The 14,474-nt window shown below is 39.7% G+C and overlaps 4 protein-coding genes across 4 annotated transcripts; 2 read left to right on the top strand and 2 right to left on the bottom strand.

The window, feature by feature from the left end:
• Positions 1-1,838: 1,838 nt before the first annotated feature.
• INS49_013497 (uncharacterized protein) lies at positions 1,839-2,279 on the top strand (the record flags this gene model as incomplete). The annotated part of the gene is made up of 1 exon (XM_043174196.1): positions 1,839-2,279. One exon carries the CDS (start codon positions 1,839-1,841, stop codon positions 2,277-2,279), a length of 441 nt encoding a protein of 146 aa, XP_043021141.1.
• Positions 2,280-2,907: 628 nt separating this feature from the next.
• On the top strand, positions 2,908-6,499 carry INS49_013496 (uncharacterized protein; the record flags this gene model as incomplete). The annotated part of the gene is made up of 5 exons (XM_043174195.1): positions 2,908-3,216; positions 3,287-3,590; positions 5,475-5,928; positions 5,991-6,058; positions 6,114-6,499. 5 exons carry the CDS (start codon positions 2,908-2,910, stop codon positions 6,497-6,499), a joined length of 1,521 nt encoding a protein of 506 aa, XP_043021140.1.
• Positions 6,500-6,786: 287 nt separating this feature from the next.
• INS49_013495 (uncharacterized protein) lies at positions 6,787-7,557 on the bottom strand (the record flags this gene model as incomplete). The annotated part of the gene is made up of 1 exon (XM_043174194.1): positions 6,787-7,557. One exon carries the CDS (start codon positions 7,555-7,557, stop codon positions 6,787-6,789), a length of 771 nt encoding a protein of 256 aa, XP_043021139.1.
• Positions 7,558-8,514: 957 nt separating this feature from the next.
• INS49_013494 (uncharacterized protein) lies at positions 8,515-9,360 on the bottom strand (the record flags this gene model as incomplete). Its single annotated transcript, XM_043174193.1, has 1 exon — positions 8,515-9,360. One exon carries the CDS (start codon positions 9,358-9,360, stop codon positions 8,515-8,517), a length of 846 nt encoding a protein of 281 aa, XP_043021138.1.
• Positions 9,361-14,474: the final 5,114 nt, after the last annotated feature.

Here is a 14,474-nt window from a genome sequence, read left to right as displayed (position 1 = left end):
ATACAGTGGTTCAATGCCAGCGGAGCCCGTCGATGCCTGAGAACAGATGCTACTAGTACTTTGCGACCGAGTACGAGTACCAGATCATCATCATCGGACTGAGTATCGTTATGGTCCATCCAAGTACAGGCTTCTGCTCAATCTCAAGGGCTTCGAGCAGTATCGATATGTTACACGATGCAGGCGATGGTCATGGTTGCCCATATGCGCCATATCAGGCTAGAGCAAGAGGGGGCCTGTGAGCCCCTCTCTATCAATGAGTTGTCAGACGTACCGTATATCGAGTGACGGTACGACGCCCCAGGACTCCCTGTCTCTTACCTGCTACATCATCTTCATGAGACCTTTGGCCTAACTCCGTACCTGTCTTTATGCGACCATGGATGCGGCCATGGATACTCCATCCAGCTCAACATCTAGGTCCTTTTGCTCGAACTGTTCAGCAAGTGTGCTTATTACCACGCCTTGGGAAACGCTAGTTCGACAAGGGGAGCAGGAATCAATGGTGGTTCACACTTGGAGGGTAGAGACCTTCGATGCTGCTTGCGCATTTTGCAGATTCGTCGAGAAAGAAGTCCAAACGAGCCACTTACCTGTAGATCTTGAACCACTCGGTATTTTGATCTTGCCATCCCTATCTGTCGAATCCTGGACAGTACTGGAAATTGGGGCTAATCTCTTTTCATAGTGGATCGTTTGGTCGTTGGGTACAACGTTGGCGTGATGTAGTCGAGTTAGATATAGACCCACGGACTACTCAAGTTATTTACGAGGAGACGACAAATCTCGACCAGCACTTGCCCCGTCGTTCACCTGTTGAGCGAATTAGAGCGTTTGGGTCATCGAGGGGCGAAGTGCCCAGCGGATCCACCGAGTCTTCCGGAGGAAGACATATGCAACTTATTCATGAGTTGAAACAGTTGAACGCCATGTTCGGGCCACACCTCGGGTCAGAGGTTTGCAGGGTATGCCACGCCGCGGAGACTTTATGTCGTAACGGATGTAAGAAATAAAAAGCGCTGCTAGTGTGCAGCTTAGAGAGTTTATATATTTTGATATCCCCCCTTAAGCTGTATATTGGGTTTATAGTTATTAGGTTAGAATTATTAATTGCTTAGGGACTTAAATGCATAACCTTATATAATCTTAATATTAAAGTAAAAACCCTAGGTATCTAGGCCAGGTAAAAACCTCCGTATTATTAATTAATTAGAATTTGCTGCTCTTTTTAATAAGCCATTTGGGCTTATAACCTATAAGAAATAAAAAGCGCTGCCAGTGTGCAGCTTAAAGAGTTTATATATTCTAACAACGGACCCGATGCCATCACGAAAGGCTTCCTCTAAGGTCTGTTTAACAAAAATGTGACCCAAAGTGAGATGAATACTATACTCAGCAACCACGAGCCATACGATCGACAATACATCAATGCCTCAGATACCAGAAAAGCCATATACGAGGCGGTAGACTTCATTCGAAAGGCGGACGTGGTCATAGAAATCAATGGACAGTGGCCTGCTTTGAGGCTTCAAGAATTCAAACGTGACGACATGCTTGAAGAGGAAACTCACGACGTGCTGAAATCGATGCCCGATCTGAGCTGAGGTTGATTGCATGTTTCTGCCCTGTCTTGGTCGCAATCGCGACGCACGACCAGTCGGGTCTTTTCTGGACCCAGAGCTCATCAAAAATTGGATACAGCAGTGCAAAGTCAATCACAGTTTGTGCTCTCAGCAACGCAAACCCTTATTGCCTGTCGACCTGATATTAATCGACGCAGAGGACGAAAGCATTGTGGACATTACCCTAGGTACTAAGCCGACGTGGGGATCAAAGCCATGGCCGGACAGGAACTTGTCCTGCAATTCTATCGTTGGGAGGCAGGGATCCAGATACTAGGGCAGTCTGCATGGCCCGTAGAGGTTCTCACCGACGAACGGCGACCGATATTCAAACACTTTCTCCCGAACGAAGAAAAGATTCAAGCCAAGTTCCGGGCCTTGCAGCTGGACAGCAACACTATGGCTCACCTCATCGGCTTTACGGCGAGTTGTGCCACTCTCAACCTCCGCGAGCCTCTTCATCAGGCTCATCATATCTCGACACCAATGACCAAAGAATATCAAGTCGTCCACCCGCAATACCTCATGCTTATCGCTCATCCACGCATAAATGCCCAGGTGGTGGAGAGAATCAACGTGACGGTGCAGAGCCGGCTAGCACGAGCTGACGATTGGGTGTCGCTGAGGCCGCGGAAATCGATATTCTTTATGGCGTGAAATATGGTAGAGCTAATCAATCAAGGTGTAGATCTTCTTTGGGAGGGTAGCCAGACCGTCTTGGAGCGCAGCAGGGAGCACTTCCTTGTTGACCCACAAAACAGACCTCTTATGCAGCACTCACAGCATTGCACCGGTTTTTCTTTCTCTTTAACTGGGATGCCGATGACCATCAGTGCCGACGTTCCACCATAGGTGTTGTGAATGGAGGCACTAGAACTGCGTGACGTCAAATCCCGTTCCAGCTAGAAATCGCCGCCCCGATTTCTTTAAATCTCCATCAATCTTGGCCTGCGGACGAGCATCAGCGCTTGATACCAAACACGAAGCGGCTCTTGCTAGCCCCAAGCCACACGGGTGCTAACAACAGCGCTATGAAGCAAACTTGAGCCCTCGCGACGGCAGGACGGGTGGTGCATTGAATGCACTAGGGCCAATCCGGAGTCGTTGATCTCATGAGCCCCATTCCGTTTCCGTCCTCGTGTCTACGTGGCTATGATATCAATTGCGTGTCCCCGCCACCGCTCAGCTGAATTATCAGATTTTACGAATTCCGAGTTAATTTGCCTCGCCGACGTCGTTTCGCGGATCTCGAGTTGTAGGCTCGGAAGAGGAAGCCGCGTTGATCATGGCCCCCCAAGCAAAGGAGAGCTGGATTCACCGCGCCCGGAGCAACCCGCATGTGAAGGGCGGTAACATCAGCGTTCTGGGCAGCCATTTTGTCGCAGCTTCTGGCGAGTTCGTGGGGACGTTTTTCTTCCTCTGGCTCGGCTATGGCGGACAGTTGATGGCGCTCACTCAAGCGGCAGCCCCAGCCGGAACAGGAGGAGGTGCCAGCAGCGAGACGGTCGTGTTTATCTCACTCATCTACAGCTTCTCGCTCCTCGTCAATGCTTGGGCATTTTACCGGATCAGTGGTGGGCTTTTTAACCCGGCTGTAAGTTTCCTGTCCTGACGCAGAAGCCACGAAGCTATGAAAGAATCCACTGACACATTTCACATTACAGGTGTCTCTTGGCCTTAGCCTTGCTGGACAGCTACCATGGGCGCGTGCTGCGTTTCTCATACCTGCACAGCTGCTGGCGTCCATGTGTGCCGGCGGCCTTGCAGCGGCTATGTTTAACGAGGAAATTGTTTCCGTCAACACCTTACTCTCGGCGGAAACGTCGACAGCGAAGGGTCTGTTTATCGAAATGTTCATGACGGCGGAACTGGTTTTCGTCATCCTCATGCTCGCCGCCGAAAAGTCAAAGGACACCTTTCTTGCCCCGGTCGGGATTGGACTAGCTCTCCTTATCTGTGAGCTCACTGGTAAGTTCAACAACGCATGTTTTCACCCGCTCAATTATTTCAGGCGGAGACACAGCACAATGTATCACAGGCACTGACTATCGTCGCAGGAGTCTTTTACACGGGTGGCTCGTTGAATCCTGCTCGGAGCTTTGGCTGTGCAGTGGCCGGGAGAAGCTTTCCTAGGTACCATTGGATATACTGGCTGGGACCAGCAATGGGAGCGTCCCTGGCAGCGCTTTATTATCGCTTTGCCAAATGGGCACACTACGAAGAAGTCAATCCGGGCCAGGATAGTGCTGGAACCCCGGAAAATGCCGATGCAGAGAATGTCTGATCGGAGATAAGCCGACGGCGATGATTCTTGCAGGGTTACAATTCCATATTTAGGCAAGTCCATGTAGAAAAAGACTCATACAATCCTCGTCAATGTGCTGGAACATTGATTGGAATCATGAAATAACTGCTGCATCTTTTGCCGCGCTTGACTGTGTGTGATCTGTTAGTGACGTTTCTCTATCGTGTGAGTAGATGGCGCGAACGGCGAGTCCAGTGCTTCGCTGAAGTTTCCAAAATGATGATATCCATTTTGGTTGCCTTTTTGGTTGAAAGATGTTGCATTGAAAGAATAGACTTTACAATTCATCTCAGGAACGAGACTCGGCTCCTAGATATGACACCGACCACGTTATCTTTGGCTTTCATTCTGGTTGAAGATCGCGTTGAGACCCGAGTGGGTCGATATCAGGCATTTGCGAAAGCCACTTACGTTTGAAGAAGTAACAAGAGCCCCCAATTTCTTACACAAGCGATCGCTTAAGTCGGGCGGCTAGTTGAAACAAGCTGATATGTGGCTTCTCACTCAGATGCAGCCTTTCACAGATAGCCCAGCGGCATTACCCCATTCAATACACCGTCCAAGCAGTCGTGGTGGCGCCGATGGGGGCGGCGACTGGGACATTGAGGCAATGCAAGTACCGAAGCTGAAATGCATGTCACTTAGTAATCGTCGAAAGACTGTGATGTGTCACCCTCCTTGGACTACTTAAAGACGTGCATTTACCCAGACCGCCCCCCACATTACAGGTGGGGAGCCAAGGTTTTACTGGGACACCGGTCAAGTTCAGGTACCGATGAGGCTCAGCGCATGCAGATAGAGAAGACTTGGTGGTTGTCAGCAAGACCAGCCTCATATATAAAAGCTACCGCCTTGAACTGACTGGTTGGGGTCCCTGTCCTGTCCAACCACCGACATGGTGAGCAAGATCGGTACCATTTGATCCCCTCTTGCCACAATGTCCGGTCTTTTTGACCTTGCCTCTACATTGCCCCAGTGTGCCGTGAGTTCGTGTCCACAATAACAAGTCGTGGGCTCTCTAAAGTATTGAAACCCCTCCCACAGATATCATGCTTGATCACTGCAATTGAAAACTTGAGCTGTGCCATCACGAACCAAACCTGTGTCTGTCACGATGGAGACCTCAACGCGCAAGCTACAGCCTGCATCCAGAAAAGCTGCACCGTTCGGGAGGCTCTATCGACCAAAAACTTGACCTCCACATCTTGTGGAATCCCCCCTACCACCGGCCCGTCTTATGTCCCCGTCTTCATGACCATGACCATCCTCTGTGCGGTTTCTGTCTTGCTACGCGTCGTTGCAAGACTGAAGGCCGGGTATCCGGTCTGGTGGGACGATTTCATCATCAGTTTGTCCTTTGTGCGCTCAGATCTTTGCTCAGGGGTATTTCAGCCTCGATATCATGAAAGCTAACCTTCGTCTTGCAATTCTTGCAGCTAGGTTGCATTGCGTTTACGACAGTTGCGTGGAAGAGCAAGTATATTAAGATTTGGTCCTTCCTCCTTCCCACACGCAAATGATATGACGAGCTGACCACCACTGTGCAGTACGGCCCCTTGGCATGGGAACGGACATCTGGGCCATCCCGTTCGACGACATCATTCTCATTTTCAAGGCAATGTATACCTGCTTCGTGCTTTATATCACGAGCCGCCACCTCGTGCGGCTGTCTATACTCCTGTTCTATCACCGCCTTTTCGGCCACATTCGCTTGGCACGGCTCCTGACACGGTTCAGTTGTGGGCTGGTCATCGGCACCTGCACCGCATTTGACTTTTCGATGCTGTTTAGCTGTACGCCTGTTGAACACTTCTGGCACTCATGGGACGATCTGCATGAGGGCCACTGCATTAGCATGCATGGCATCTTCTGGGCGGGAGCGTTCATCGACATCGCCACTGATATCTGGATCATGCTCATCCCCATTCCTTTTATTATGCGGCTCAGGCTTTCACTGCGGAAAAAGATCTTGTCCGGCGTAATGTTTGCGTTTGGAATATTGTAAGTGCCTTCTTGATCAGACTGGACGTGCCCGAAAACTAATTGCATATCTCGGATTTAAGCGTCATCGTCGTCAGTCTATACCGCCTCACGATGATCGACCGCTTCGTTTTGTCACAAAATCCAACTGGTGAGTTGCAGCCACATACTTTCGCCTTCTATGATTTAACCTTTCCTGTGCACAGCGGATTTTCTTGACGTCGGGACCTGGTCCGGTCTCGAGCTATACGTTGGCATCATCTGTGCCTGCCTTCCCAATTTCAACTCCCTGCTGAAGCCATTCTACGCATGGATGGGCTCCCGGTCAAAGTCTGCGCGTCCTGTCGCCAACGAATCCGGCGGCAGCAGCGGGCGACACCGCCATGGAGATGAAGAGGAGCAATACGTCCTAGGTCGAACCATCCGTGCGACGACTGTAATCGATGTCGAGGAGCACAGCTCTAATGGAGAGAGTATGAGTATTGATCGTGGCAATGGTGGTTTTGGCCAGGACCGGGCCGCGGTCAGGATGCAGGAGGTCGAACTGGGCATGGCCACGAACAGCGCGATATGCGGGAGGGCTTGGTCGTGAGCAAAGTCAGAGACGGCTACGAGAAGGCGGACAACCTCATAACACTCCGTGAGATATTAGGAGATGTTTGGATGTTATCAATCAATGTTCTGAACCACTCTGAGCATTGTTTCACTTTCAACATCCCAATAGCTGCACATCCAGAGCCATAAATCTAACACTCATTCGAAAACCAATGTCCGCTTTCTTTTTCATCTTCCTTTTTTTTTTTCATGATATTCTTTCGTTCTAGTGTACGAAATTGAGACTGGCGCATCCAGTCTTGTTCCCATTCAGAGAAAGCATTCTTAAAAGACCTGTATCCACGCTTCTGCGACTAACCTGAAACTGTCATTCTTTTTCAGTTCTTCAAATGCAACTAGAAGACGGTTAGAGACAGCCTCCAGCGCCGGATAGCATGCAACAGAATTCCATGTTCTTGCAGAGCGTTGCGGCTGATACCAATATTGAAGACTGTGAACACCGGCGCGACGCCTTTCCTCCTCAAAGTTCTCAATGAACATTGTCAATTGACCGGCAATCAAGGAGTCGACATGAGACAGTATCTCCTCCAGGACAGCATCAGCTATCTTGTTCGCTTCGTCGCTGGCGAGCAGATGTGATAGGGTGTAGTCAGGACATCGGCAATTGTCGACGGCATCATGGCACTCCCACTTGCCGGTGCGGCTGCTACCGAACTGGAGCGAGAGCCTCCTCCAGTGATCCTCGATGAAATTTGGTAGAGATCGGTCGGCAAGGAAATTTGCGGTGGTGTACTTCCCCTGCAGAGCAAACCATACGGCCGGATTGAAGTATTCTAAAGTGATGTATGATTCAAAACCTGGCGTTTCTATTCGGGTAGGGAGGGGGACCCGCCGTAAGATCTTTTCCGCGGCAAGATCCCATTCTTTGGCGAACATTCGTCTCGCCACCCGGGCTTCCCATGGTTGTAAAACCTGGTTTTGTGGCCTGGGAAGGTTGTGAAGGTAGGCGATGAAGTCGCCAACGTGGAAACTGACCTGGTCCCCTCTTCCCTCGTACTGTATCACGAACAGATCGTTGCCCGGGATTGCATGCATTGAGAAATTTAACGATTGGCACACATCCCGGTGCAGTTCCAAATAAAGGAAACAAATCCAATCCTTGGTATGCTGGCAGAGCGATGATGTGATAACGGTATCCAGGAACAGCATGAACTCATTCGGTGAGCCGGGTTGAAATCCCTCGGGATTGAGTGGATCCATCGTGGGAAAATGGCAGGAGTTAGTTGTCGGATCAAAGAGCGGTTAGTAGAATAGCCGGTGGTAGAGAGTGGTATGAGGTTGATTGGATTGACGCTATATTGTTGAAAAATATGCTCGCCTCTGGAAAGGGAGCGCTCTCAATCATATATACTCTTTCTAACCGTAATTTCTTATCTCATGCAGGTGCCAGTGGCATAATGAACAAAACACCTCGTGGATTCATGGTAACAATGGCTTTCTATCTGAGAAAGTCTTTGAATTCATGAAACCTCTCCTGGTGCCTATTTACATTTTGGATTTGTGACAGCTCAATCGCTTGGACCATTGACCTTTACTCTCCTACCAGGGATTGTGGTCTCGAATTTCTTTATACACAGAGCTGATGTCTCAGATGTTGTCGATAAAGGATCAGTTGAGACGCCGAACGAGTACCTCTGCTACCTGCAGTACGTCTCTTTACAAATCCCCTCTGCTCCCCGTTCTGACGTCCTTTTCTGGTTTCACATCAGCGTTCACTTCGGGCGAGCCAAGGTGTTGTGACACGGAACGGACTTGATTTCCGGCGTGGAGTAGCGCAATTTGACCGCATTGTACTCCGCTATTTTACCGTCAAGTGGGACAAGTAGTGAAGAACAACGACTAGAAGGCGTAGATGTCGTTTATTCCGAGCAAATCCCCAGGGACAAGTATATACTTAAACAAACCACGCAAATTTGAGATGAGTTGGAGAGTGTCTATCGCCTGAACGCGATGACAAAGGAAGGGAAAAGAATAGGCTATAGGACGAAAACCTCATTCATTAGAAAGAACATCGCGAGTAATGACCCAGAGCTTCTTAGAAAAAGGTCCCTTCGAGACCCACGTGACGTGCATCCCAGACGTCAACCCAATAGCATCGCCCGCCCTGAACGAGTGTTTCTTACCACTCTCCGTCTCCGTCACGTCTACCTCTCCCTCTAAGAGGACGATCGTCTCATCGCCAAGCGTCCCGGTATACGGCGTAGTCAACGTACCATCCGGGGCGACGTCCGTCCCAGCGATCCCCTTGCCACAGCGCCACACGCCGCTCAACATGGTGCCGGTGGACCCGCTGTTCCGGATGAAGTAGAGCTCGCCGGCCACCTGGTCTCCCTCCTTGGGCTCGGTGAAGTGGTACTCGGTCCAGTCAGGGGGGTTGTCGCTGACATGGTTGATCCCTATGGTGGTGGGTGGATCCGCCGCCGGCGCGCTGCCGTCCCAGATGCACCACCACTTCTTGAAGAAGGGCGCGTCGATATCCCACAGGACCTCAAGGTTCTTGGGCGTGCTGATGATAGTCCCGGGGCCGACAGTGTGCTTCTCGCCGGTGGACACCACCGTCAGGGTGGCCGAGCCGTCGATGACGCACGCGGTCTCGTCGCCCAGGGGTGACGAGTAGGTGCACTTGTTGGAGCCATCGGGATTGGCCCCTGGTGAGTTGGGGCCCATCCTCCAGAAGCCGGAGGACAGATTTCCAGATACTCCGAAGGACCGCGTGAAGGTGACTTCGCCTCGGCTCTGCTCCCCCAGCTTCGGTTCCTTCCACGTGAATGGAACCCATTCGCTGCTGGGCGAGGACTGAAGGCCACTATGGACTACACGGGTATTGGGTTGAGCCATGTTGTGACTCTCAAGGATATGTGGCGGGATAACGAGACTCTAAGTGTTTATGGAACAGGTAGGGGGATTGAAATCAGGTTTGGGTATTGTTCAATAGTCTCTTTTGTGTGATGAGAGGGTTTCTTTGGACAATTATATCACTGAGCCGAGAGCTACGAAGACCGAGCCTCGCATGTAGATCCCGAATTAGTTCACTGGATCATACGATTGTTATCGTGACCACATGATCACTTGTCTCCTGGGCTGGACTGAAAGTCAAATAGGCGAGGAAAAGAATTGCGGCGGGGTCGTTAAGGGAAAGCCGTAGTCGCCTTTATGGTGTAGCCGAGATCAGCCGTCTTGCTGGTGTCGATCAGAGAGGGGAAAGGTGAGCCAGAGTACGCCCACCCAGCTTCCACAGTATGCCCACCCAGCTTTCAGCGTTGGCCTACCTAGTATAAGGAAATTGGCTGCATGCGCTATAAAATATTAATACTATAGGGGGGTCCCATAGCTACCCCTTTATTTGCAACTTAAAAGTTACTTCTGCCCTTTGCCCTTAGCCCTCTGCCCCCTCTGCACCCTCTGCACCCTCTATGCCCTCTGCGCCCTCTATGCCCTTTATGCCCTTTGCGCCCTTTGCGTCCTTTGCGCCCTTTATGCCCTCTTATGTAAAGGATATCACACCCCCGCACCGGTTGTGGACACAACAGTGGATACACGTATAAACAGCTGAGAGCTAAATATATACTCCGGCGCGCAGCTTTAACTACCCTAACCCTAAGAGCTATTAAAGTTAGTTTTAAATTAAAGATTAAAATACTTTAAATTTCTTATTTCTTAAAAATAAATAAAAAGGAAATAAAGAAATAAAGCTTTATTAAAAGCTTTTTTTTTATATTATATAAATAAATTCTTAAGAAAAGATATTTAATATTTAATTTAAAGTTAATAAATATTTAAAAGTATTTTTAAAAATATATAATTATTATTTATAATTAAAATTAATAAATTATTTATTTATTTATAAAGAATATTATATATAAAGAATATTATATATAAAGAATATTATATATAAAGAATATTATATATAAAGAATATTATATATAAAGAATATTATATATAAAGAATATTATACTCTTATATTAATGATAAATATATTAATAAATATATATATAAATAATTAAAAGCTAAATATATACTTTAATATATATTTTTAATTATCTTAATTTTAAAAATTATTAAGTTTAATTTTAAATTAAAGATTAAAATATTTTATATTTCTTATTTCTTAAAAATAAATAAAAAAAGAAATAAAAAATTTAAGCTTTATTAAAAGCTTTTTTTTATATTATAAAAATAAATTCTTAAAAAAATATTTAATATTTAATTTAAAGCTAAATTAATATTTAAAAGTATTTTTAAAAATATATAATTATTATTTATAATTAAAGTTAATAAATTATTTATTTATTTATAAAGAATATTATATATAAAGAATATTATATTTTTATATTAATTATAAAGATATTAATAAATATATATATAAGAAATTATAAATTAAATTTATATTTTAATACATACTTTTAACTATCTTAACCTTAAAAATTATTAAATTTAATTTTAAGTTAAAGGTTAAAATACTTTAAATCTTTTATTTCTTAAAAATAAATAAAAAAGAAAATAAAAAAATTAAGTTTTATTAAAAGATTTTTTTATATTTTATATATAAATTTTTAAAAAAAAATATTTAATATTTAATTTAAAGTTAAATAAATATTTAATTAAGAATTAAATAAATATTTAAAAGTATTTTTAAAAGAAGTATAATTATTATTTATAATTAAAGTTAATAAATTATTTATTTATTTATAAGAAATATTATATATAAAGAATATTATATTTTTATATTAATTATAAATATATTAATAAATATATATATAAATAATTAAAAGCTAAATATATATTTTAATATATACTTTTAATTATTTTAATTTTAAAAGCTATTAAGTTTAATTTAAATTAAAAATTAAAATATTTTAAATTTCTTATTTCTTAAAAAGAATAAAAAAAATAAATAAAAAAATAAAGCTTTATTAAAAACTTTTTTTTTATATTATATAAATAAATTCTTAAAAAAAGATATTTAATATTTAATTTAAAGTTAAATAAGTATTTAATTAAAAGTTAAATAAATACTATTGGCGGGTGCAGGGAATTACGTGAGAAATAATATCACGCTAAATTTTAGCTAGCTATAAAAAGCTAGCTTTTATATTTATTTTAAACATTCTTTTAAGGAATTAACTCTTCTCTTTTTTTATATATTTAATGCTCTAATTAAGCTTTTCTTATTTTTAAGAATTTTTAAAATATTTATCTTTTCCTTTTCTTTAACTCCCTTTTATTTTTATCTTCCCTTTTTATTATATTAAAGCTTTTCCTTAAGTTATCCTTAAGAGGGTTTAATAAAACTTATCCCTTATTTATTTAAATAGCTTATTTTTATTAATAATTTAGCTTAAGCTTAATTTTAATCTTATATATTTTTAATTAATAATAAAAAAAATAAGAAATTAGCTATAAGTTAATTATTTATTAATTTTATCTTTTTTCTTATTTTTATATTAAATATTACTAAATTATTTTATATTTTATTTTAAAGCTTTAATTAAAGCTTATATTTATTTTTATTTTATTATAAAAAAGAGTTAAATATAATTAAACTTATAATAATATTATAAATACCTTAAAATTATTTTTTAGTTTTAAAGTACCTTTTATGCTTTTAATATTTAAATAAAATATTATCTTAATTTTATATTAATATATTATTAAGCTTTAAACTTATTTTAAGTTTCTTATTAAAAATTATATTTAAAATATAATAATTGTGGTTATGGACGTGCCATAGGGGGAGAGCAGCACTATGGGCGATAGGCACTATGGGCAATTGGCACTAGAGCACCGGCAGGCAAGGGTTACGTGCGGCAGCACGTGACCACCCCCAGATAGTTTATAGCCAGAGGGAGGTTTTGCAGCCTATAGCCGCAACCTTCCTTCCTTCTAAATAGCCAATTTAAATATAACCAATCTGCTATTAACCAATATATATTAACTCAGCTAATACTAATTAATAATTACTTATAAGTAATTATAAATAGCAAGGTAAGCAAGTAATAAATTTATATTGCTATTAATTAAGCAGCAACTATTAATAATAAAAACTATTATAATTAAGTTGCAATATTTACGCTAAATAGTTAATATTAATATTATAAAAGTAGGTAACTATTAATAATAAAACCCTATTTAACTAAGTATTAATAGCTATGCTATAATTAAAATTAATAAAAAAAGATTAATAATACCTTAACCTTCTTATTATAAAGATTTAACCTATTAATTAATAAATTCTTAATAATGCCTTAAATTTATTAATTATATAGCGCATTTTATTATATAATTAATACTAAGAATACTTATAATTACTTTACTTTAGCATAAATAATAATTTATATTTACTTAAATTAATAAATACTCTTTAATAAATACTCTTTTATTGCATAATTAATACTCTCTTTTTATGCTTTAAAATAACCTTATTACATCCCCTTAATCACCCTCTTTCTTTTTCCTTTATATATAAATCACCTAAATATTTTAATAGCCTAGCAAGATAGCTAAATTTAATAGCAATGCTAAGAAAATATTCTTAAATATTAATAATGCTTTTATATAAAAACTTTAATTACTCTTTAACCTTAATAAGAAATTTTAAAGTTAATAAGTTAATCTTAGCTATTAAGATAAATTAATAATAAAGGCAAATAATATAATTAATTAAGTAAATGCTACTATTTTTAAGTTTATAAAAGAAATAATAAGATATTAAAATATAAATAATAATTTACTTTAATACTTTATAAAAAACTTTGCTTTTTAAAATATAATAATATTTAAAAAGTTAATTATTATTTAAAACTTTAAAAAATTCCTTTAAAAAAAAAATTAATATTAAAAAAAGCATTAATAAGCAATATATTAACTTAAAAGTATTGCTTATATATAATAAATATCCTTTATAATAAGAAAAGGAACTATATAAGGCAGCTAATATATATAAACTTTTTAAATTTTATACTTAATAACTTTAATCTTAAAAGCTAAAGATAATAAATACTTAAGAAATACTTACTATTTAAGAAATTTAAAAAACCTTAGCTCTTAATATAATTCCGCTATTTATGGCTTCTTTTTATTAAAACTTAAAATAAGTAATTCCCTTTATTAAAGATAATAAAAAATTTTAAAAATTATAACCTTTTTATCCTTAATTATTTATAAAATTAAAATAAAACTTTATTTAATTAACTCCCTTATAATAAGTATTATAATTATTATCTTATAGAAAGGAAACCCTTAATTAATTAAATATAAGGACTTCCTTAGGATATTAAGAAATATTATCTTAATAAAAATTAAGTTTATTAAAATACTTAAAAACTTTATAACTTAAAAAATAATTTATAAGCATTTTCCTTAAGGAATTAATAAAAACGCTATACTTAATACTATTATTTATTATAGCATTAAAACCTTTATAATTATATAATTCATATTAAGACCTACTCCCTTAGGAAATAGTAAATAATCTTCTTAATGCTAATAATAATATATAATTTAATAAAATATAAAATAAAAATAAAAACTAAGGCGGCAAACTATATAATTTATTAAATAATAAAATAAGGATCTTCCTTAATATTTATTAAATAATAAATATTAAATTTAAATAATTTTATATAGTATTTCCCTTAATTCTTAAAAACTATATTAAAATCTATTATATTTATTATATTAGCATAAAGTCCTTTATTTATAATATATACCTAAAGCTTAAAGCTTACTTTAATATAAAGGTTAATTATTAATAATACTTTTATAATTAAACTTTAATTATATTTAATAATATACATATTAATTTAAAGAATATTAATAAATACCCTTAAAAGGTTTTTATTATAATATTTAATAAATTATAACTATATTAATAAGTACTTAGCGCACTTTATTAAGGGGATAACTTTTTATAGATAATAATTATTTATGCTTATATAAATATGCTAAAACTA

Source organism: Diaporthe citri (genome assembly GCF_014595645.1).
Source record: "Diaporthe citri strain NFHF-8-4 chromosome Unknown scaffold_7, whole genome shotgun sequence".
Classification (NCBI taxonomy): domain Eukaryota; kingdom Fungi; phylum Ascomycota; class Sordariomycetes; order Diaporthales; family Diaporthaceae; genus Diaporthe; species Diaporthe citri.
The sequence above is the reverse complement of the archived record's forward strand: the minus strand, read 5'-3'. Positions and strand labels throughout refer to the sequence as shown.